This window comes from Dermacentor variabilis, chromosome 2, assembly GCF_050947875.1.
Source record: "Dermacentor variabilis isolate Ectoservices chromosome 2, ASM5094787v1, whole genome shotgun sequence".
Classification (NCBI taxonomy): Eukaryota; Metazoa; Arthropoda; class Arachnida; order Ixodida; family Ixodidae; genus Dermacentor; species Dermacentor variabilis.
Genome location: NC_134569.1, coordinates 84,707,546 through 84,731,840, shown reverse-complemented (window position 1 = coordinate 84,731,840; position 24,295 = coordinate 84,707,546). Strand labels below are relative to the sequence as shown.

Here is a 24,295-nt window from a genome sequence, read left to right as displayed (position 1 = left end):
TAGAAAAACACTCACATAAGCATAGCTGAGAAATGGCTACGTCAAGCGGTTAGACTGATACGGTAGCAGTGTCATTCAAAACACACGGATTCATTCTACACTTCTCCACTCCAGTGAAAAACGCAGCAAAATGTTGCCCGCCGAATAGCTGTTAAGTCTCAAGATTGATTTGGCAGCGCTTTAGCAATGTGTGTAAGGAGTGGTGGCGCGGGCTAGCAGCACGCAAGAGGCTTGAATCGATGTACACTTTACTGTAAGAGGGTTATTTTACATGAGCATCGATCAGTACGTTTTGAGTGTTTGACAGAGAATAATTCACTTTACCCAGTTTTGTTATATTCGGATTTGACTGCACTTCAAGCATAAAACTTTGGACAGAGGCTGTGTGTATCTACACTATCTGAGAACAGGTTTTTTACGCTATATAAGGTTGCATTGCAGTTGGTGTTTAGAGTAAAAATTTTATATTGTTTTGCTAATGTTTCTTAGGTGGTGTGGTCAGCAGTCCTTCTTACGTAGCAAAGTGGTATGCTGACAGTTGCTGTGCTTAAATGCACTTAGGTATGAAATGGCAAAACATTGATAGTGCACTCAAATGCATCATGTGCATTTTGGGCACGATGATTTTACGTGTAGTGCTAAAACAGAGCAACTTTGGACAAATGTGAAACATTAATTGTTGATCTTTAATCAAAGCATCACTGTATTACAAAAAAATGTAATCAAAACCTCATGACTGCTCACAGGCATACATGTACAGCCCAATTTCTATGCAATATCTGAGCTTTCGTGGTAATAAGCATATTATGCTTGAGCAAGTCACTTAACATGACGCTGCCGTTTGTGTAAATGTATAAATAAATGGAAATAAATCAGCACACAATACGATAAGACAATGTCTGTTTTATGAACTAAAGATTACAGTCTGTACCACAGACAACAAGCCACTTCACAAAGAGCTGAGAATGTAAAGATAAACAAGCTGCATAAGTTACATTATTAACCAGTAATAAGAAAACACACACACCAACATAGATACCACCAACCAGCTGCTAAGCTGATATGTAACACTAAAATGTGTGCTAATAATCCTCTCACCTCAATCAATTTCTGTTAAGATGAGAGTATGTGCCACTTCAACACAAGGTCAACATCAAGGTCTTCATTTCTGGAAACCACATGTACAAAAAATGGCGTCTTCTTCCTTAGAGGACAACAAAAGTCTAAGATGGCTCTCTGCATCATCTGTTCATTCTGACCTTAAGCCAAAAATAAAATTCTAACAAAATGCTTAGAATGCACACATGACCAAAGAACACTGGCGTACACAGCACAAATGTAGCCATTATAAAGCTTAATAAATATATTAATTTAACCACAAGCATCCAAGCCAGACTAGACAAGAAGCAGAAATGAAAATATCGGGGTTCATCATCAAACAGCTGATGCAAATAATATTGTACAAAGCTGAAGCATGTACCATCATGAAAAATAAGACTGCGCTACTTCAGGTCAGCAGTAGATACTGGATTACAATGTAGTTGTTCAATCAGACAAGGGGTAAAATATGCTTAGAGCTCGTCAAAAGTTGAGCCGTAGCCACAATGTATATTCAGTGCTGTAGTGACACTTGAGAAAATAAGTTTTTTTTTTGCAAACACTGCAGAGCTTCAGGAACACTCAAGTGATTCAGAACTAAACCACTCTTTGTATGCACTGTTGGGTGGGAGCCAGACAATGTTGTCCTTTAAAAATGCCCGGAAAAGGAAATATCACTAACCTATGTTGCACAGATATAAATGTAAAAAATTGTGATTTCTCCGTTGACAATTAGCTGCAAGCAATCTGGCTAACCCTGTGTCATCAACAATGTATTGTGCAGTGACAGGAAAATAGTACTTAGTGTCATCCCACTCTGACTGATATTTAGATAGATACCTCCCAGAATTGCATGCTTTGTCCAGCTATAGCCACAAACTGCACATGCGACAAGTGAGCGCACCTTTGGAATGAAAACCAACAAAGAATCCAAAAGGCTCTTACAAGCACTTTCTTACTGTGTTTAGGTAAGGAGGTTAAAGAAATGGAATGGATTCCAATAATTTCACGATTTTTATACCCTTGTGGTACAACTATTAGCGATATGAGGCAGCAGTGCCATGGAACAAAAATACAGAAACAAAGAATTTACTGTGAAGTTCAAGATGGCAAGACTACAGGGGCTCATCTCATTCCCGTACTCAGGGCTGTTTAAAATGCCCCCAGCAAAGTCTGTGTTTAATTATGACTGCCTTCTTGCATTAAGAATTAGAAAAACTAAGCAAGGCAAGAGCTATGTTGCACTTACTTCTTCTGTGAGAAACACTTATCAGTGAGAACAAAACGCATAGCACAGAAAGCAAATGGCCATGGAAAGTATAAAGCTGCATTTCAAGATGTGTTAAAGGCAAGAAAAAACGTTAGCTGCTTGTGTACACATGACAAAATATGAAAAAAAGAAAAAGAAAGGGGCAGGGTTGCGAGAGACAACTGTTAAGACACCTCAGCATCGCACAATACTGCACGAAAATCGGTACAAATACACACCACACGCACATATCTGAGATCACTCAAGGTACATTACACTGGCCAATGGGTGCTGCTTCATTCGGCAAAGCTGAAGGCAAAGGCCCAAAGACAACTACCATACTGTGAATATGCAGCACGCTTGCCAAGCAATAACGTGAGTGATAGAATATCTGCAAAGCAGCGACAAAGCAGGCAAGCAGCTACAGCAACTATTATTTTATTATATATTGATGTGTAAGCTTTTCTCCACAGCTGATTGTAACACATAAGTAACACAAAGAGGCACTACAGATAAAAATACCGACTGAAGCTAGTAGGTAGATTACAACACAGAGTTGAAAATGTCACTCTTGCCAAGCACAGCGATATTGAAATAGAGAAAATGAAGAACACGGGGCAGGATATGCACCACTACTGCAAAAATGCAGAACCTGCTCCCAAAGCACCTTGCAATCGAGGCATGCCTGGCCAAGCTTGTGCTCTCTTGTAGGCCTACATAATCTTGAGAAGTGGTGGATTCGGGCCCCTACTACGTACAAGCTATGACCAGACAGACCACAAACCTCGACATGGCTGACAACAAATGGAACAAAGCAGGTAAAGCCGGACCCGAGTTCTTGAAATAAAGTTTACCCTCTTTCTGATCCCAATGATGTGTCAAGTCCCATGTTTATATGTAAAATAGTAGCCAATCAATGATAACACAAGATTGCTACATTAGATATGACCATGAATGAAAATAGTCTGGCCAACCTAACCAGGTTGGCCAGACTATAATTTATGGTTGGCCAGACTATAATTTATGGAAGAATAAAAATGGGTTAGAGCGCATTCGGCAGGCATTGTCAGATCCTGACTGGAAGCCTATCATTATCACAAAAAAAAAAAAAAAGGTGTACAATCAGTGCATTCTACCGGTGCTAACGTATGGGGCAGAGACTGGAACTAGGCGACTGACAAAGAAGCTTGAGACCACGTTAAGGACCACGCAAAGAGCATTGGAACGAAGCATGATAGGCGTAATGTTAAGAGACAGGAAGAGAGCAGTATGGATGAGAGAGCAAACTGGGATAGCCGATATTCTAATTGACATTAAGAGAAAGAAATGGAGCTCAGCAGGTGATGTAATGCGTAGGTTAGATAACTGGTGGACCATTAGGGTTACGGAATGGGATCCAAGGGAAGCGCAGTCGAGGACGGCAGAAGACTAGCTGGGGTGATGAAATTAAGAAATTCGGAGGCGCTAGTTGGAATCGGTTAGTGCTGGACAGGGGTAATTGGAGATTTTTAGGGAGAGGCCTTCGTCCAGCAGTGGACATAATATAGGCTGATGATGATGATGACTGGCCCCCTCTGTGCAGCACTCCACTCAGTGTGGGCAGCAGAGTTCAGATGGGCATGAGCTCGGAGATCATCGGTGCAGCGCAGTACCATTGCACTCTAAAGGGCAAGCTCTTGTCAACTGCAATATTATTAGCAGCTTATATCTTGGAGCAGGACACAAACACTGAGGGGTTTCTAGGACCCCAATCTACTACTCTTAGCTTGATTTGATGCCTCCCTTTAAGTGTCCCTTTAAGGCATAAATTGAAAGATGTTATTTTTACATTGATGGACCCAATCGCAGGGTCCTACAATTGCATTGTTACCCAAGTACAATAGCAAATTACGAGATAACCTAATATACCATGGTTGCCAAGAGTAAGAGAAGCCATGCCCTATGGATAAACTTTGTCATCACTTGTGTACAAGTGGCACATGACCAACCATCTACCAATGCAATTTGCTTACTTGTAATTGATTGCACCAGGTACTTGTCCGTAAAAAGATTTCACTTTCCTCTATGTCACATGCACAATTATTTTCAATGCGTTTTCTGCTACTATAGAGGCACCTGCAGATTTACGGAGCTGTCATCAGATAACGGCTGCACAAGCTCCTAGATTGCTCCAATTTTTTGGCATGGAGGAACCATGGAGTCTTGCTAAGCTAACCCAGAAAGCAATGCATGTGGAATGGGCACAGCGCTCACCAAACAAGCTATGCGCAATTGCTATCACCCTCAATGATTGACATAATAGTTCTGCAGAAGCCTGCAAGGTGGGGAGAAGTAATTAATAAAGGTAAAATGAGACCTCCACCCAGCAAATTGCTACAAAGAAAAACCATATGGGTTCCAAGAAAGAAAAGCCTCAAAGTTGAAGAAAAATTCGTCCTGGTCCGGGACTCGAACCTGGGACCACCGCCTTTCAGGGGCAGCCGCTTTGCCATCTAAGCTAAGGCTAGCAGATGGCAGGGCGAAGTCGAATTTGTCAACAACTCAAAGCGAAGGCAAGAGTTTGACGTAATAGTTCTGTGGAAGCTCGCAAGGTGGAGAGAAGTAATTAATAAAGGGAAAAAGAGACATCCACCCAAATGTAGCGAATTGATACAAAGGAAACTCATACGGTTTCCACAAAGGAAAAGCCTCGAAGTTGAAGAAAAATTCGGCCTGGCCCAGGACTCGAACCCGAGACCACCGCCTTTCCGGGGCAGCCGACCAGCTAAGCTAACCAGGCGTCGGGCAGATGGCAGGGCGAAGTCGAATTTGTCAACAACTCGCGCCCTTCCGGAATTCCACAGAACTATTACGTCAAACTCTTGCCTTCGCTTTGAGTTGTTGACAAAGTCAACTTCGCCCTGCCATCTGCTAGACGCCTGGTTAGCTTAGATGGTAGAGCGGCTGCCCCGGAAAGGCGGTGGTCCTAGGTTTGAGTCCCTGACCAGGATTAATTTTTCTTTGACTTCGAAGCTTTTTTCCGTAAAACCCATATGGGTTTCCTTTGTAGCAATTTGCTACGTTTGGGTGGATGTCTCTTTTTCCCTTTATTAATTACTCTCAATGATTGTTTGCAGCACATGCCTGCACAGAGAGCATATTTCTCCAATTATAAAATTCAGACAATTTTTTACACTGTCTCCAGTAGAATTGCTGCTGGGGAAGTATTCTGCAAGTGTCCACCTAGTGAACATGTACATTTCCTCGGCTACTGGAGTTATGATTGGCTGGGCTGGTGTACGTGTCATAAGGAGACAGGCACCCCCAGCCAATCAGCACTTCAGCAGCAGACAAAATGGACATGTCCACTAGTTAGACAGTGACAGAATTTCCTCCCAGGTTTAAACAGCTTACTGCAATGATCTGTGCACTGTATTACTTTAAAGAAAGGGGCTAAATCCTTAGCTTTTTTTTTTCATTCTGCTGTTAAGGAAACTATTTTTAAGAGTGCACAGAAGTTTGCTTATTGCATAACTTTTTTGTTGCAAACAAGAAACTATAACCACGCACATTTGCAATAGAACTTAAGTTCTACTGCACAAAATAATGAAAAAAAAGAAAAGAGAGATTTATATAAATTTGGTACATACTTTAACAGATTCCGATGATTTGAGGAAACCACCATTAACATATGGTACACACCTACACACTCCATCGGAGTCTCCCATAAAACTACTATAAAATTTTCACATAAAAGCAACAATAACGACACAGATTTTGCTAAGTCACCAAGTGAGTGACTAGTTTTTGCAATGCTTAAACATTGGATCTGCCGTTTTGGTACACTTGTTGGCCTTTAATATAACTGGCAGCCAACCTTCCATAAGAATACCTCAATATTATAGACTAAAAAAAAAAATAAGAGCAGAAAATAGCACTTGCCGTGATTGCATGCAAGTTAAGTCACTAAATGACAATGTGGCATTAAAAATGTGAAGTTATAACGATGCTGCACTGAAATTACAAGCCAGCTCTAAAGCAAGTAGGCGTCCGCACCATTGTAAAATTGGAGCTTAGCTCATTAGGAAGAGGTGTGCTTGCTAACAATGCTGACATCCTGCAACAACGTTCCATCAAGACAGCATTCCGCCAGCTATCCAAGTGTGCTGCCTTCAGGCATGGTACCTTGCATCTCAACACTTTAATGAATAAGTTAATACATATGATCACAGAGAGAGTTGGAGGGGGAAGAACGGCATCCATCTCACGCTTTAGACACTAAATGTCTTACTCAAAGTGAACACCTGACAGAAGAGCATTGATCCCATATCCACTTCAGGCATCAATCGAGTCTTTCCATTTAAGGTTTAGTTATATCAGATTTTTCTGTATCTTCAGAAACATGAAAAGCGTGTTGCTGCATAACAGATTATAAATTTTAAATTCTTCAATCAGTTTTGTCAACTCTACAGAATGTGGACTTCATGCAAGAACTCTATATAACATCTGATATAAAGGCACCAACTATTTCATGTCTAGCACAATTGAAAAGCATCGGTCCAGCCGCTTGAAACACACAATGTATGTAAAACACTGTAAAAAACAATGAAACAAAGTGTCCGATGATTACGATCTTCCTAATGGATAATGTGAGCGCAGCTCGATACGCATTTTCATTTCGTGATATACTGAGGCAATGAATTTGAGACCGAAATCACAGCACAACTGGCAGTGGGCCAGTGCCGTTAGCGCCTTCACAGAGGGAGGGGCAGTATGCGAATGCTGGCATGATGAGCGGCATCAGAGCCAACTGTAATAGAAGACGATGACGAATGCGTTTGCGCGGTTACGCCGCGGGACACCGACACTTTAACCAGGTATGGGCGCCTAAGTGGTGCACTCTAAGAGTGGACCCGCTACACGACGACATACCAAGAGCAAATACCCAGACATCTACCTTCCAACTCGTTTTTTACTGAGACCTTACACATATTGCTCAAACTTGCAACATAGGTCCAACCATAAGTGCTTCACAATGTTTGCGACACATTTTAGATATGATTATTTTCATAAGCGCCTTTTCTTTTGATGCACTATTTTGGTGTGCACAATTGTGCACACAGCTTCTGAAGGGGATGTGTTTCTCTTGTGAACACCTGCTTGTGTTGAAGCTTTATGTGAAGCACAGATAAATCCCGATAAATTGCCTCCTGGAGTCAGGCATAATGGAAAACAAAAAGCACAGTTGAATGAAGAGATCAAAACATGACAAAAGTCAATACGGGTAGTTCTAAAGCTCATAGATGTGCTCATTCAATATGGCCACTCAAGTTATGTACAAAGTCTTGTTGACAACACTTTATGCTTTGAAAATTATCAATGCAACTGCCATGGAGCTCTGTTCTGATCTTTGGTTGGTTTGTTTTCCTCCGCAATCAAACAGAGGCCTGGAGAAAATGGCTGTGCTGGCAAAAACTGGCCATAACAGCTGCACATGGAAGAGTGACTGTGGCTGCAACAGTTTAAAAAAAGAAAAAAGAAAGAAAGAAAAGATCACAGTGCATTATGATTTGGGAAGTACGCCAAGGATAACCCCAATGCTGCCAGAACTAATTTGGATTGATTTTCTTTAGCTGCGAAATTAATTACCCGGTGTTCAAAACAACATACTATATCCCCAAAAGACCCGCAAGACAAAAAAAAAATGAAAAAAAATTGTTGCATCCTGTCACTCAGGAAAGGTCACACCAGTGGCACATGGCAGGCTCGTTACAGCAGGGCACAGCGGGAGTTCCTCCACCACCTTCTCCGTCGCTTCTGGTTGAGCTGTGGCGGTTGATTTCTGTATGGGTTTGATCAGGATAAACAATAGGTAGTCAGCAGGCACGATTGGGGCATGAAAAATAGGAGAGAAGGACCACTCTCTTTAAGCTGATGGACTCCTGCATTGGCTGTTGTTCATAATAAACGGTGAGCCATTTCTCATGCTTACATGTGTCATGTCAGCCTAGTACATCTGCTGCAAGCTATGCAATCTTCCAAATTCTTTCCCTTCTCACTCTGCGCTTTGCATTTGACATGGGATAAGCTTGGTCTTCTGCTGCCATTTCTCTCGGAATGTGCGATGCGCTTCTCACATTCTTTCCACATTCACACACATTCATCCGTTCTACATATTCTCACATTCTATCCCGATGTCTAAAGCTTTCAGCAAGATCACAATGTGGCTTTGACACCTGCACTGACCTGCATATATCTGATACCATGTGGTCCACTCACACCGATTTTCAGGACACACCCAACACCACGAAAGCTGCCATCCATTCGGGTGCATTTTGAATTCGTCACATAAAAGATGGCATACAATTAAACATTTGTTGTTTGCTTGAAAAATTCAGGTTCCAATTGTAATTACAGTCAGAAGCTACCTAAAATGTAAAAAAAATATGAAAAGCCAGACAAAAATTTTATGTCAGTGCTCCGAAATTGTTGGCTATGACACCAAATTTGTCAGTTTTAATTATGCATTGCACATAAACCGAACGTGCCTCAGAGCAAGCTGGCAAAATTTGAGTGCATGTTATGCAGTAGAAGACTTGTACCTGGATGTTTTATATCAGTTGAAATGTGCAGAAGTCAGGCAACAATTATGGAAGACAAAATGGTGCGCGCTCTGCGGTCAATGCGCATGGTTTTGTTTTTGCATTTCTGGCTCAGCAGTCAGCCCGAGATATTTTCTACAGCCATTCTCTGGTTTGCGCTATATCTCTCATGTGAATGAAACAATTGTGGGCACAATGCAATGGTGACGCCCTTGCTGCATCGTTGGCTGCCAGAGCATGTACAAGGCAAGTCTGACATCATTCTTCCAAAAGAGCATACGAAACATAAGGCATGGGAGCTGAACGTGGTGAAAAATGACTGGTAGGCTTTGGACTCTTCAATGTTGTGCTCCAAACACTTCACACCAGAAAGGTACATGTCAAGCGTGTGCCTTCTCGCGGAGTTTGGCGTCTGCTGGAGCCTGCCAGCAGCGAGAGGGTGGGCGTGCACACTTTTGGCACGGTGCAGACATGGTTTTGGAGCTGACAATTCGGCAGCTGCCCTGCATTCTTTGACATTGCACAAGCCATGCCAAAACGGCAGTCACTGTCAGTGGGAGGGGCTTAGAAATCTTAAATTGACATTTTGAGTTAAGATGTACTCCAAGAGGTAACATTTTTTTGTACTCCGTCACGTCGCATATTGGCCCCTCCACTCTGTTAGAATTATTAGATATGATTAGTTCAATGGTCATGTCACGGACCAAAGCTTTAACCCACAAATGTAGCAATGAAGGATTAAAATTTCATTTTATATAGACTGAACAAAGATGGAAAGCTGGGTGAGCTTATACATATTCATGTTGGCAAAGGCTTATTTGAAAATTACAGATTAAAGCAAAGAAACACAGATGGACACCGTAAGCATTGAATTTCAGCCTTTGCAGACATTACTTGTATTATGTTCTATTGCAGGACGAGTTTGAATAGAACAAATTCCTGTCTTAAGAGAGCAGACTAACACATTTTGTTATCTTGCATACTTGCAGCGCAGTAACAAACCTACGTAGTAAGTACACGTATTCTATTGCTCTTAATAAACATTTAATGAGATCAACAAATGCACATGCATATTTGTTAGGCATGCATGGCGAAAAAGAGCCTGTTCCATTTAGAGTGAATGGTAAATGCTGGAATTAGCATGGTCGACTCATTCCACAGCACTCACCTAATTATCCTCACCACTTCATGAAATGCAGCATCCACGTTTAGAGGTGGGTCTTTGGCACTTGTCTCAATGTAGCTTATCTGCAAGATGCAAGAGTCCTCTTACTGTGAACTACATGCACTACAAGTTCACAAAGGTATGCACTGTTTCCCCACAAGTGTGTGTGACGTGGCTGGCCAGCACTTTGTCACGTTTACAACCCACACTGACAGTAAAGGAGACTGAATAGAATAAATGTAGTGTGTTTCTATGTTATACACCATCAGATGTCACACCCCTCAATGCCTGCAAGCCAAGTTGTTAATAGCCTTGTTTGTACTGAACTACGTGTTACAGGCTATGGGACCGCAGGGGTGCCACCGTGGACAGCTCTCGATTAACAGCAATCCTAAAAGCTCAAGAGAACTATTATAGGTTATTATGGTGGTTTTCAAGCCCTGAGCCAACCGAACAATTTAATCAAAGTGAACTTAGTTTTTCTTTCAAGAAAGTTCTTCAATCTTGTGGATAGAGGAACCAACAATTTAATGAAAGCGAACTTAGTTTTTCTTTCATGAAAGTTCTTCAATCTCGTGGATAGAGGAAGGCTACAGCGTGGGAACCGACGTACACAAACGAGGCACACAAAGTACAGACACTGCACTGACTTTCAACAAAAACATTTATTTTGCCGGTGTGCAGCTAGTTTTAAAGGGAACACTTGGTAAAAAAACAAGACCACACATGCGCACAAAGCCTGCTCATACCGCTATCACACCCTGGCATTAGAATCAAGGTAGGTCAGCTCTTTTTCACACAAGGCTATCGAGGGACAACTGACAGTTATTTTCCACACGAGAAATTGCAGCAGCCTCGATAATTTCCGCACTACAGCGCAGTTCCCGTGCTGTAGCCTTCCTTCAACCAAAAAGCCCACCTAGTTACTCTGCTCAGCTTCATCTTGTGGAATATGGAAGAACTGATTTGCCATATTTCTGCAATTGAGTGTTCACTTGAACGCTAAGAATTAGTCAAGGCAAGCTGGTGTAGAACGCCAGAGCTATAGCATACAAGAGTATTGACATAGTGGAATCAAGATAAATATCACAGTGCTGTGGCCAGGGGCTCAATTCAAAGCTTAAAATAGAAATGCAGAATAAAATGCAGAATGTTGCTAACTCTAAGGCCCCTTTATATACCAAGCAGGAGCTGTGCTTGTCCTTGCTGCCTGTACCAATATCCTTCCAAGACCCCTTGTACACTGCACATTTACTTCAATCATTCTCAAAACCAACTTTCATGCAATTATATATTTACCTTGGATATGATTTAAGATTCATGTGTGAAAGTAGTTTAATCAATTTCTTGCCACCAGCTTTTGAGAAATTTGCCACTACATTGACTTAGGCTGTTGCGTTGGCATAGACAAGGAAAAGCAACCATGAAATCGTTTTTGAATGTGCCAAACTGACGTGAAAATTGAGGGTGCAGCATCAAAGTGGCAACCCACCACACAATGTTGCATCTTCATCCCTTGTTTACTCAAAGAAAATGAGTTTGTACCATATCATCAAACATGAGGAGATGGTTACTTGTCAGCATACACTGAGATGCTACTTCTGGAATTTAACAGTGGCATGCAAACAAAATGTTTTTTTCAGTAATAAGAGCCAACTCATAAAGTGATTATGTTCCTGGGAGAATATGGCCAAGGACAAGCCACATGCTTCAGGGCCACACCTGCTTTAATTGCCAGAGACGGGCAGCACTTGCTCGTACAGCTCGCATGTACATTTGAGTTTTGGCACTTGGCCACATTAATCTATGCTCCTGATTTCTCTTGGTATCATTCAGACAATTAAGCTCCGACCCAGACCGTGTGACGAGGGAAACTATTTTTTTCAGCGCAGATGTCTTTCATCTGAAATTTACACCGGCGTGTGAATACAAGAAAGATAAACTACACATGTAATATATTTTTTTAATACACATATAAAATGTGCAATAATTTGCTAGAATAAAAGGAATGGTAAAATTAGTAAACCTTCTTTGCAAAAAAAAATTTGGAAACTAAAGGGTTAAGAATGGCATAGCACATGCTTCCCCAAATCACTTACCACATGTTGGTGCTTCGTGTGCTACTGCCGACCAAGGTGTTGCATACATACTCACCCTCTTTCTTGTCTCTTATATTCCTTCCTCTGAGGCCCATGCAAAAGATGTACAGGTTCTGGCCAGTGGAAAGTAGCAGCTAACATAGACTGTTTTTGGTGCCAAGGAGCCATGTACAGACTTTCAGTTAGCTCAAATAAATGCCCAGTCTGGTTTGCAAGAGCATAGCCCAGTGCAGCTTTGACCTGCAGGTGCATTTGGGATTTTGTCATGTCTGCGTCAGCTGGTACAGGGCTAATTTAGATGTAAGGGTCATTATGGCCAACTAAAAGTTTTTTTGCAGAATGAATGCAGGCCAGTCCCACCAATTGCCACAAAACCATGAGGCCTCACGTCCAACAAGGTTAATGTCACAATGGGATGTACGTATTTGGTAAAAACAGCACCTCTTGCAATAATGTGTGTGCCCTCCTGCTATATTCCTTGTAACCCTTGTGCAAACATTTGATCGATTGAATGTCAAAATTCATCTATACAGGGCAATGCATTCATACTCTCTTTTGTTTGTATGGACTGGGGGTGGGAGCAAGTAAGCAACGGTTCTCTAGTACTATGCGAGAGGGCCAGGTTCCCCAAGGCTAAAATGTTTAGGCACTACTGGGTTAGTGCTTCCAATCTTTTCATGACACAAATAGAAAGCCTGAAATCCAACAGGCTACAGACCCGCAGCTGTTGGGCAAGCTCTCGGCCTTGTTCTTCAGAGACTCGTCGGAGGTGCACCAGGTCTACTTTGTTGGCCACCAGCAACATGGGATACGAATCACGGTCTTTGACACGCAGGATTTGAGTGTGGAAGTGGCCGATGTTGTCAAAGCTCTGCTTGTCTGTCACAGAGTACACGAGCAGGAAGCCATCCCCCTTGCGCATGTACTGCTCACGCATAGCACTGAACTCTTCTTGGCCCGCTGTATCCAACACTGAAAAATGAGCATGCAAAATTGCAGCCATGTAAAGCGCAGACACTGATTACAGTCATACTAGCTTATGCAATAAAAATCTAACTCGTCCATCCGCAGGTTTGGGCACTGTAAACAGACATGCACAGGGCATAAATAACCCAATGACAATTATGTCTGCAAAGTATTACACCAATGTACATTGCAAAAGAAGCTGAGAATTCAAACAAATGCCTCCACATCTTTCATCTTGAAGGATTAACTCTCCCTGCAGCACAGACGATGTCACAGGCTATCTGCTCTCACGTGCATGCTGCCTGCAGTGTACCAGCTGTTGTGGACTTGCACAGGCACACGACACAAACAGGAGCCCTTGTTCTGACAGTCTGGCCTCCACAGAACCTGCATGCCGACTTCAGAAAGTGAAGTCGAGTCAACTGTAATTAAAGGGTCTTACTGGTCTTCCTGCACGATGCAGGGTTGGTTTCTTACTTACAAGGTTGTTTTCTTTCTTCTTTACTATGCCGTGAGGCAGCTCTACACAAAATTTTTTTTATAGATGCAGGCAACATCAATGCAAGCCCTGTGAAATGCAGAGCACGCAAACTAAATCTGCAAATGTGCCGCAAGGAAAAGGGATTTCAAAAAAATTTTTGTAAGGAAAGCAGGGGTTGCAAGAGTCAAATGGGGCCTCGAAGCTGGTGAGAAATGTTGCTTGCAGGCACTGGTTGAGGCAATGCGAAAAAGCCTCTGCTGTGGGGAAGGTAGCTTGCCTCCTTGCATCACCTGACTCTCAACATTTTATTTTATCTCTGCTATTACATCCTTCACGAAAAAAAAATAGCATTTTACAGAATAAATGTTTTAGTGGGCTACTGGTAACCAAAAAGATACCCGTGTATGAATGAGCACTTGCCTTGCAAGTGCGATTAGAAATTTTTCTGTGTAGAATCTTGAAATCAACATTAAAAAATTGATTCCGGGGCTTTACATGCCACAACCACCATTTGATTATGAGGCCCGCCTTTGTGAGGGACTCCGGATAAATTTTGACCACCTGGGGGTTCTGTAATGTGCAGCCAATGCATATACCCCCACAGGCATTTTTGCATTTCACCCCCATCGAAACGTGGCCAGGATTTGATGCCGCACCCTTGGGCTTAGTAGCACAACGCTGTAGCCACTATGCTACAAGGATGGGTAATCAACATATAAAGGCATTAAAAGCATATGGCATTTGAGCATTCTTTACTCAACCAAGGCTTATCTTCCGGCTGTCGAAATTCTCAATAACACTTGGTATATTCTCCTGTACATGTTTTCAAAGTGGCACACATCCTCACCAACACCTTCATTCTTCCAATATTTTAAATGAAATAATTTTGTAACTTAACCTACGCCAAAAAATTACTAGGCACAGCCGTCAGGGCTGATCTGTCTTGTATATTTCAATCAACAACCCAATCCCGTTTTCCCCATTATTATACCGGTGTCGCATGACCACTTCTGATCTCGAGCGAGCCAAGTCTGAATCGAAATTCTAAACCACCACTGGCTCCCTCCCACAGCTTGAGCATAGGAGCCAATCATGAAAATTCGATTGCGATCGAAAGTGCACTGTGCGACACTTGCATCATTCAACACTGACCATGATGTCACAAATGACATAGCAGACCACACTTCGTAAATTGGCAGTTCGTGCTACATTGTCTGCCCCACCTCCACCACCTCCACCAGCCCAACCATCCTCATCATCTCTATCAGAAGTTTTTAGATAACTTGCTCACAGCACATTAATACAGTAACTTCAAAAGGAGCCGAGATAGCTTTCATCTCTCTCCTGGAGCACTGGAAATCATGGGACAGATCATTTACAGTGGCACTATACCTGCTATGTCTCGACCTGTCAAATAACAACTGATGCCCTTTACCACACCCGAGACAACCTAACTGAAGCAACACGTAAACACAGAATAGACTTGATATTGTTAAGTTCAGAACTATTGCTAAGCCCCATATATTTTTTTGTCCCACTTGGTTTTCGACATTAAATCAGACTTGCAGCACTGGAGTTCATTACTGAATGAAGTGGTTCGTCCACCTGGCTGCATTGCGGCTAAAGGGACAGTTGGCAAACACCTGGCAACAGCTTAGTACTTTCTCAAGTTAAAGAAGCCATTTCAAGGCAGCGTTGAAAAAAAACAAAAGTGTTCTTGCGAGAGGCACCCGTGTCCACACAAACTGCAACAAGATCTGCTCGTGAGTCACTGCGTCTACCTTCAGGTATTTAGCGATTCTTCGTGAACTACAAAGAGAATGGGATAGCTTTGTTTACGCAGTGCTTGGTCATTTATGTGCCCGAAGAGCGAAGCACGAGGACTATGGACGATCGGCGTTCATTATATCGCCCGCAACGTTGGCATTAGTCAGGCTCCACAGTGACTTCGCTCGTAGACTTGCTGCTGCTGCTGCTGCTGCTATATTAATATGTGAAATTCTGCTTGTATTGCCTACATTGTTCACTGTGTATCCTTTGACTAGATAATCAGCCCAGCTACCTGATTTAGTGTTCTGTTTTCTGTTTTGTCTTTAAGCTGTAGTCTGCGCGTCGATCAGCTCCAAGCGCGCACAGCGCAGCACTTACCATCCAGAATGCACCCCTGGCCATCAATCTTGCAATGCTGTACATACGAATCTTCGATGGTCGGGTCGTAGTCCGTGACGAAAAGTTTCTGAATGAACTGGATGGTCAGGGCCGACTTGCCGACCCCGCCGTCACCAACCACGACCAACTTGTAGGTGATAACGTTGTCACACGGCGGCTCGGCCATTGTCACCGACAGTTTTGGATACCACTCGAAAACCTAACCGCGCCAAAAACACAGCCCTTGGCTCATAACAACAACAAAAACAGTATTTTCCGGTATGGGCAAGCACCGTACTGTTTTTACACAAAACGCCGAGGCCTCTGGAGCGATTAGGGTTAAACCTAGCATAATTTTATCACACGTCTGTTGACACACGTTACATTTTCTAGATGAAATGGTACACACACAAAACGCATGTTCTTCAAAGCGCTGGACTCGACACTTCTAAGCTGGCGCAAGCTGTCTGTAGCGTCGCACAACACATAATCACCACACGAAGGCGCAAATGAATCATGCGCGTAGAGAGACCACAGAACACCTACACAGAATAAAGAACATGACCAGACGTTAAACCAAAGAGATCGACGAGATCACACACGCGAAGGTATCGCCACCTTTGGGCTAGTATTTCAGAATTCAGATAGCTACGCGAGCAATGAACCAAAACTAATCAAAAGAAATAAAACTAAGCTTACCAGGTGAATGCAAACGAACTTTTTTATCGGGGAAAAATATTGCGCATACGAAACGGCTATCATCCGAGAAAAACGAAAGTGAAACCAGGCGCTATCGTCGACTACTTCTTCGGAAGTACGGACATAAATCATGCCATAGCTGCATCGCCTCTTGTATAAGCTACGATCATGGTTGCATCGTTGCATCTGGTGACTGCGACAGTAGGAAAGCGCAGTTAACTCAATGCAATGCGTGCTCAAAGCAAGCGTTATGCCTACGTTATGTAGTTACAATTGATGGTAGTTACAGTATGTAGTTACAATAGTGTTTTTAGATGTTTTCATTCATAAAGCTTGTTCTGAAAGCCGAAGCTAGTTAATATTTTGGAGAAGAAAAGTTTCCAGGGTTTTTACAGGAAGATGGCTTCATTGAGTGTGACTATTAGTGCCCACGCCCACTTACCCTGAATATTCCTTATTTCCAGATTTAGGCCAAAGCATCATGCATCCTTTACTAAAAAATAAAATTCCATGAGAACAATTGCACACATCAGCACGAACTCTTTATTGCTCATTGTTTATATAAATTTTATTGTATGTGCCTTAGTATATCAAGAATTGGTGCGTAAAAGTGCACTAAACAAGCATATCAAAATACAGCTGCGTTGCTTTGGTGGAATTTTATGACTTCAGATGTTGATGTATGTCCAGAACTTCAATGGTGCGATTGGTGGTTGCGTCTGTGCCTTGACAGGGGAGCCAGTTCTGAAGAGGTAGAAAGCCTTTCCTTCGTGGCCAGTGGTACATGAAGCTGACAGCACCGATACACCGTTTTTCACAAGTGCACCTGAAAGAGCAAAATTATCACCAGTTTGCATGAGCAGAAAATATTTAGTGTATGTTGAAATTAGCATACATACCCCCAGGTTTCTACAATGCGCCATGCAAGCAGTATTCTTGCTTTTAAGAAGTGCAGGGTTTCAATAGAGAAATGTAACTCCATGTAGGCATACGGTAGAAAAAAATTCAGCAAGAACCATCTGAGGATGACTGTTGGAAGTCAAGTGATAGCTTCCTGGTCGATTTGTTGAGATATGCTGCTAAGACACTTTTTGGTTAGCATCATCATCATCATCATCAACAGCCTACTTTAAGTCCACTGCAGGACAACGGCCTTTTACTGCGACCTCCAATTAGCCCTGTCCTGTGCCAACCGATTCCAATTTGCGCCTGCGAATTTCTTAATTTCATCACCCACCTAGCCTTCTGCCATCTTCGACTGTGTTTCCTTTCTCTTGGTACCCATTCTGTAACCCTAATGGTCCACCGGTTATCTAACCTACGCATTACATGACCTGCCCAGCTCCATTTCTTTTTCTTAATATCAGTTAGAACATCTGCTATCCCCGTTTGCTCACTGATCCATACCGCTCTCTTCCTGTCTCTTAGCGTTACGCCTATCATTCTTCGTTCCAACGCTCTTTATGCGGTCCTTAACTTGTCTTCGAGCTTCTTTTTTTTGTGTCTCCAATTTTGAGCCCCATATGTTAGCACCGGTAGAATGCACTGATTGTACACCTTTCTTTTTAGTGATAATGGTAAACTTCTTGTCAGGATTTGAGAATGTCTGCCGAATGCGCTCCAACCCATTTTTATTACTCTAACTTTCCTTCTCCTGATCAGGGTCTCCTGCGATTGATTGATCTAGATAAACATACTCCTTCACAGACTAGAGGCTGACTGGCGATCCTGAACTTTTGCTCCCTTGCACGGCTATTGATCATTGTCTTTCTCTTTTGCATATTAAGCTTCAACCCCACTCTTATATTTTCTCTGTTAAGGTCCTCAATCAATTGTTGTAACTCGTCCCCAGTGTTGCTGAACAGGACAGTGTCATTTGCAAATCAAAGGTTGCTGAGATGTTCGCTGCTGATCCTTGCTCCTAAGCCTTCCCAGTTTAATGGCTTGAAAACTTATTCCAAGCATGCAGTGAATAGCATTGGAGAGATTGTGTCTCACTGTCTGACCCCTTTCTTTATAGGTATCTTCCTACTTTTCTTGTGGAGAATTAAGGTAGCTGTGGAATCTTTATAGATATTTTCCAAGATATTTATGTAAGCCTTCTCTGCTACTTGATTACGTAATGCCTGTATGACTGCTGGAATCTCTACTGAATCAAACGCCTTTTCATAATCTATGAAAGCCATATAAAGAGGCTGATTATACTCTGCAGATTTCTTCTGTTTGATTACATAGATGTGATCCATTTTACAGTATCCCTTCCTAAAGCCAGCCTGTTCCCCTGGTTGAATGAAGTCAAGTGTTGCCCTTATTGTATTTGAAACTATCTTGAATATTTTATACAATACTGGAAGTAAGCTAATGGGCCTATGATTTTTCAATTCTTTAATGTCTCCCTTTTTGTGGATTAGTATAATGTTGGCATTCTTCCAGTTCTCCGGGACCCTTGAAGGCAGCACACATGTACTCTGGCAACTTTTTTTAGATATGCAGATCTGAATGAAATGTGTATTCTGCATTTTCCTTAGCACTTGAATTACGTGCACCAAGCAGCGCAACTGAGAATTGTGTTGTTTTTCCTTGAAATAATTTTAAGATTGGTGTGCACACTTGCGATTTGTGCCCTCAAATGCATGACTTCTACTGGCCAACGTGTGCTTACTGCTCTAAGATACCTACAGGAGCTGCAGCACTGGTGCTGACATCTCACGAAGTTGTCTTTAAACAACATGCACGAGACTTTTAATTATTGCCAAGGAAAGTTATAATTAAGAGTCCCATGCATGTTGTTTAAAATCAACTTCATGAGGTGTCAGCACCAGTGCTGCATCTCCAGTGACGCATGCAGGGAGGCAGAGAAGGTCCCATAGCCGTAATACACTGGGCTGAGTGCCCCACTCCTTGATGAAGCCTTCTCCGTATCAGAGGTTAGACACGTCCTCTTTAACCTCAATAGCAAGTCTGCTCCAGGACCAGATAGCATCAAAAACAAACTTCTAAGGAACTTGGATAACAAATCAACAGAGATTTTAACAAATGAGATCAATCTAGTCTGGGAGTTGGGGCAAGTCCCTGATGAATGGAAGGTGGCCAAGGTAGTTTTCATTCCTAAGTCGGGAAAGCCTATTAGTACGGAAAACCTCCGGCAAAGTCATGGAGCATGTATTTAGTTCATAATCGCATACCAAGTCACATCGAGCGACATTGCGTCTTTCCTTCCCTCTCCACAAAAGATGCGATGCTCCTATTGAAGAAATCAATCTTTGATAACCGCACTAGAGATGTGATGGGCGTTCTGGCCCTAGACTTGGCTAAGGCCTTTGACAAGGTCAGACACCAACACATCTTAGGTGAGATATCCCAGCTCAATCTTGGCAGCAGACTTTTTAACTTTACTAAATCCTTCCTTAGTGAACGCATGGCATTCATTAGAGTTGGGATGGTTACCAAAGGGCCTTTGCCTCTAGGTTTTCTCGGCACAACACAGTGGTCGGTGCTGTCACCCCTGCTTTTTAATATCACTATGAACAGGCTCTCCGAGAGGTTGGCTGGCATCTCAGATGTACGGCATGTCATCTGTGCAGACGACGTAACCATCTGGGTCCCCAGAGGGTCGCTAGCCAGATTAAAGAAAAGCTTACAAGAAGCTGTTAACATCACAGAGGATTTCCTCGCTAGCACGGGGTTGACATCCTCTCCCACAAAGTCAGAGCTACTGCTGTACAGGAAAGTGAGACAAGGAGGCAAAACGAAAGGATTAGCACCTATTCAGATAAAACTAAAGTGGGCGTCTGCATACCCAGAGTTGATTCTGTTAAAATCTTAGGGCTAACTATTAATTCCAAAGGACATAATAGAGAAGCTCTGAGTCGTCTAACAGGACAGGCAAACTCTGTTCTGAAACTCATTGCTAGGGTAGCTAGGTGAAGAAAAGGATTGAAGGAGGACAGTCTCATCCGGGCCTTTCAGGCGATCTTACTAAGTTACGTATCTTACACTGCACCTTATTTAGAATGGACACGAGCTGAAACAGCTCATCTTGACTCTCTCATTTCAACGGGACTCAAAAGGGCCATTGAACTGTCCCAGTCTGCTAGCATGGAAAGGCTGCTGGCCCTGGGAATCCACAATACTGCTGATAAGATTATTCAAGCACATTGCATAGCCCAAATCACTCGGCTCTCTGCCACTAAACCTGGCCTTAAAATCCTGGAGGGGGCCGGCACTGAACCCCGGTATAGCCCTGAATCTACTAAATCTCGCAGCAAAGATACCAGGTCTCATTTGGTAACAGACCCTGTACCCCGTAACATTCATCCCGTGTATAACGTGGGCTGGAGAAACGCACAAACAAGGGCAATCCTACAAGATTTACATCAACACTACATCAACACAAGCTAGATGCACTTTTTGTCGACACAGCATGGTATCCCACAGGGGAAAGATTCTCCATAACAGTGGTGGACGTAAAGGGAAAAATCATTAGTGCAGCTTCTGTAAGGGTGAAGATGTCCCATGTGGCAGAGGAGGCTGCTATTGCTTTAGGAATTGATAGTGGTAAGAAGCCAGCCTTTATATACTTGGACTCACGATCTGCCATTTGCCCCTTCTCATCCGGATTGGTAGCGGAAACAACAAGCAAGATCCTTCAGGATCAGGACTTCACTATCAGAAGTGAAGAGCAGGGATATAACCACATTTCTTGGTTCCCTGCCCACCTAAGGGACATCACTGTACCGAATGGGATTAACCCGAATGAGGCTGCCCATAGGTTTGCGCGTGACCTCACGAACTGCACAGCAGAACCTGGGACTTCAAAAATTCCCATAGATTTAGGAAAACACCTGCTCCATACATATCATGCGATTACCACTCATTACAAGCTTAGCCGTAGAACCTTCGCCCTGCCACACCCCAAGCGTGACAGGGCCCAGGCCTCTACGCTTAAAATGCTGCAGACTAGATCTTACCCTACCCCTCACTTAATGCACTTAATCTACGAGGAAAACTCACAGGAATATCTGCAATTGCGGATATGAATGTTGTAATTTCAAACACATGCTCTGGCTGTGCCCTGCCTTAGAGGCCTCTTCACTCAAAACCGAGGACTCCTGGGAATCCGCCCTCAAGTGTCCAGAACATCAACAACTCTAGGACGTCCAGAAGGCCCATTGATGTTGTGGTGGGTCTCGGCCAGTCAGTCCCGTCACGGGTGAAGCCATCGGCTCATCCCGTGTGCCCTCAGATGTGAGCCCTTCAGGATCTCAATAAAGTTCTTGTCATGTCATGCCATGTCTTAATTATTGCCATTAGTGACGGTGGTAAACTTATTTTACTGCTGTAAAGGTTTTTGTAGCAACATGACATTCATAAAGCAATCATTTATTTGTTGAGGCAAAAGCCTTGGAAAGTGTTGCAAATAAAGAAGAAGGTGCACCAAGCACGAGCGGCAGAGTGCTTATGTGCCAAAGACTAAGTCATTATCAACATTATTATTATCAACCAAAGGCACTGCTCAAGCGGTTGCTGCCAGATGACGGACGAGTCAGACGTCTGGGTCTGGGTCTAATCCTCATCGTCGTTTGCTACATTTTAGGTGGTGATGAAACCCACCCTGCTGTCTGGCCCTCGAATTCCGGCAATGAAGAAACTTCGCACCAAGCACAGCTTCATCCGGAGCGCGATCACCAAAGCCATTGGTATGAGTGATGCCCTGCTGACAGATCAGGCGACCCCTACATGGGCACCGCACCAGCATCTCAAGCTCGTTTTAACGAAGCAGGTGGAGCTCATCAAGTTCGACCGTGCCACACAAGATACGCTCATGGACGAAGACTGGAGGCAGACTTGGCCACACCTTTTAAGTACGAATAAAAGGTCACTTTTACGAAGAAAATCATGCGCCTCACCACCGAGCCGCATCCACCAATCAATCCCGTCCCCGTTGACTCCACCATGAGTCTTGCAGCACAACTTTACTCGACACCGTACCCAGCTGCCCCTTCCGCATCGCCCGGAGTGTCACCCGTGGAATCGCTCTCCTGCGTTGCCTTGCCAAAGCTACATATCTCGATGTTTTCTGGGGAGCGGCGTGACTGGCAAGGCTTTTGGGACCAGTACCAGGCAAGCATTCACAGCAATGAATCACTATCCGAGATAGAACAATTTAAATATCTGCTGACATACCTGTCTGGGTCAGCTAAGACGGCAATTCAGAGTAACTGCCTCGCCAAGGCCACCCACAATGTCACCATCAAGGTGCTGTCTGACTGGTTTAGCCGTCGTGACATATTGGTCCATGACCATCTGGACCATCTACTTGCAATAGCACCCATTGGTAGTTCAGCAGATCTCAACAAGCTTTGAGACCTCTACAATGAAATCACTTTCCACACAAGCGCACTGGAGGGGCCGTGGCATTTCGCCAGACGAGTATGCTTCTGTTCTGTGACGCGTCATCATGAAGGCCTTACCACATGACCTTGGTATCCTGTACAGTCAGCAGCTGAAGGAGGCTTCTTCGTCGAACCACACTGACACGGCAGCGGTTACAGAAGACAAGTCCCAGCAAGTGAAACATCTTATGACCTTCCTACGAATTCAAGTCGAGGCGAGGGAGGAAGGCTGTCTCGACCAAGCCAGCTCATATGCAAGCCAATGGCATTATCAATGTGTATCACAACCTCCTGAGCTAAACGTGCCCTCTGCAATGGCTTTATCAATTGAAGTAAGATCGCCGTGCAAGGGTCCCTGCCTCCTGTGCAATGCATCGTACCATACAGGTCAGCAACGCTCCACGTCACTCACTTCAGAAGAAAAAGGCAGGAAGCTTCAGGTGCGCAGGTGTTGCTTCTACTGCGCCCAGCGCAACCACATCACCAGTGAATGCCGAAGTGTTAGAAACTTGCAATATACCTACTGTACTGGAAAACACTTGACGTCACTGTGCAATGTATGCACTCCGAGTCAAAATCAATCAAAGTGTCTGGGCAATGCATCTGCATTGTCCACGCAATGCACAGGCTGCCGGAATCCATCGACGCACCGCCTCGTGCAACTTCCATGTCAACGAGTGGCGCCAGATTCACGCTTGTATTCCTACAGACGGGCAGGCCTTGGGCTGTCGCACCAGCAAGGTCAATTTTGCTCCGGTTCCTTTTATACACGGGCAGCCAGTGCACTTTTGTTCGGTGGGACACTGCTAGAGTCCTTAACTGTCCTGTTCAAGGCATTGAGCACCTCAACCTATTCACCTTTGGGAAAACGCATCGCCCTGTGACTTTTACATATAACCGAGTGTCCATCACATTCCGGAGCCAGCACTGTACCAATGACACCACTATAGATGCCCTCAAAGTGCCGGAAATTTCTGCGGTAAGCAATCCACCAGTGGATGGCGCAATCTTTACCATGATCACGAACCTCGGCCTTGTTCACGGTGATGCAAGTCCTGAAGCAGCTACTTTCCGAGAAAACGAGATCAGCCTTCTCATTGGCTCCGATATATATTGGGACGTTGTAACTGGCCAGATATCTCGATTATCGCCTCAAGTTACTGCAGTGGAAACCCGTTTTGGATTGACGGTTCAGGGAACCCTTCACGACTTCTCCCAAGATTCAACTGTGCAAAGCACATCTGGTCTTTGGTACTGGAGAGCCTCCCAGAGACAATGCACCATTGAAAGCAGACAGTTCTTCGATAATGCACCTGAATACAGTTAGCATACGAGACATTGCTCAGGAAGGTAATGAATACAAGTACGAAGCTCCCCTCTTCATGGAAGGGCCCGGGACAGTGCCACAGATCCT

General features: G+C 43.6%; 2 protein-coding genes across 2 annotated transcripts in view; both read right to left on the bottom strand.

The window, feature by feature from the left end:
* Window positions 1–883: 883 nt before the first annotated feature.
* LOC142572211 (ras-related protein M-Ras-like) lies at window positions 884–16,918 on the bottom strand. The gene is made up of 4 exons (XM_075681163.1): window positions 15,788–16,918; window positions 12,911–13,164; window positions 10,097–10,176; window positions 884–8,168 (listed from the first exon to the last, which is right to left on the bottom strand). Exons 1-4 carry the CDS (start codon window positions 15,972–15,974, stop codon window positions 8,096–8,098), a joined length of 594 nt encoding a protein of 197 aa, XP_075537278.1. The 5' UTR covers window positions 15,975–16,918; the 3' UTR covers window positions 884–8,095.
* Window positions 16,919–17,006: 88 nt separating this feature from the next.
* LOC142572210 (D-3-phosphoglycerate dehydrogenase) overlaps window positions 17,007–24,295 on the bottom strand; it is a 29,552-nt gene continuing 22,263 nt past the window's right edge. The window contains exon 11 of the mRNA XM_075681162.1: window positions 17,007–17,312. Within this exon, the coding sequence (XP_075537277.1) occupies window positions 17,155–17,312 (158 nt within the window). The 3' untranslated portion in view covers window positions 17,007–17,154. The remainder of the gene's footprint in view (window positions 17,313–24,295) is intronic.

Excerpts from the sequence above, each read along its gene's own strand:
- LOC142572211 (XM_075681163.1), bottom strand. The coding sequence starts at position 15,974 with ATGGCCGAGCCGCCGTGTGACAACGTTATCACCTACAAGTTGGTCGTG. Across the intron at positions 13,165-15,787 it reads CCAGGGGTGCATTCTGGATG|TGTTGGATACAGCGGGCCAA; the intron begins GTAAGTGCTGCG and ends CTCATTTTTCAG. Across the intron at positions 10,177-12,910 it reads AGCTTGCCCAACAGCTGCGG|ATAAGCTACATTGAGACAAG; the intron begins GTCTGTAGCCTG and ends TGCATCTTGCAG.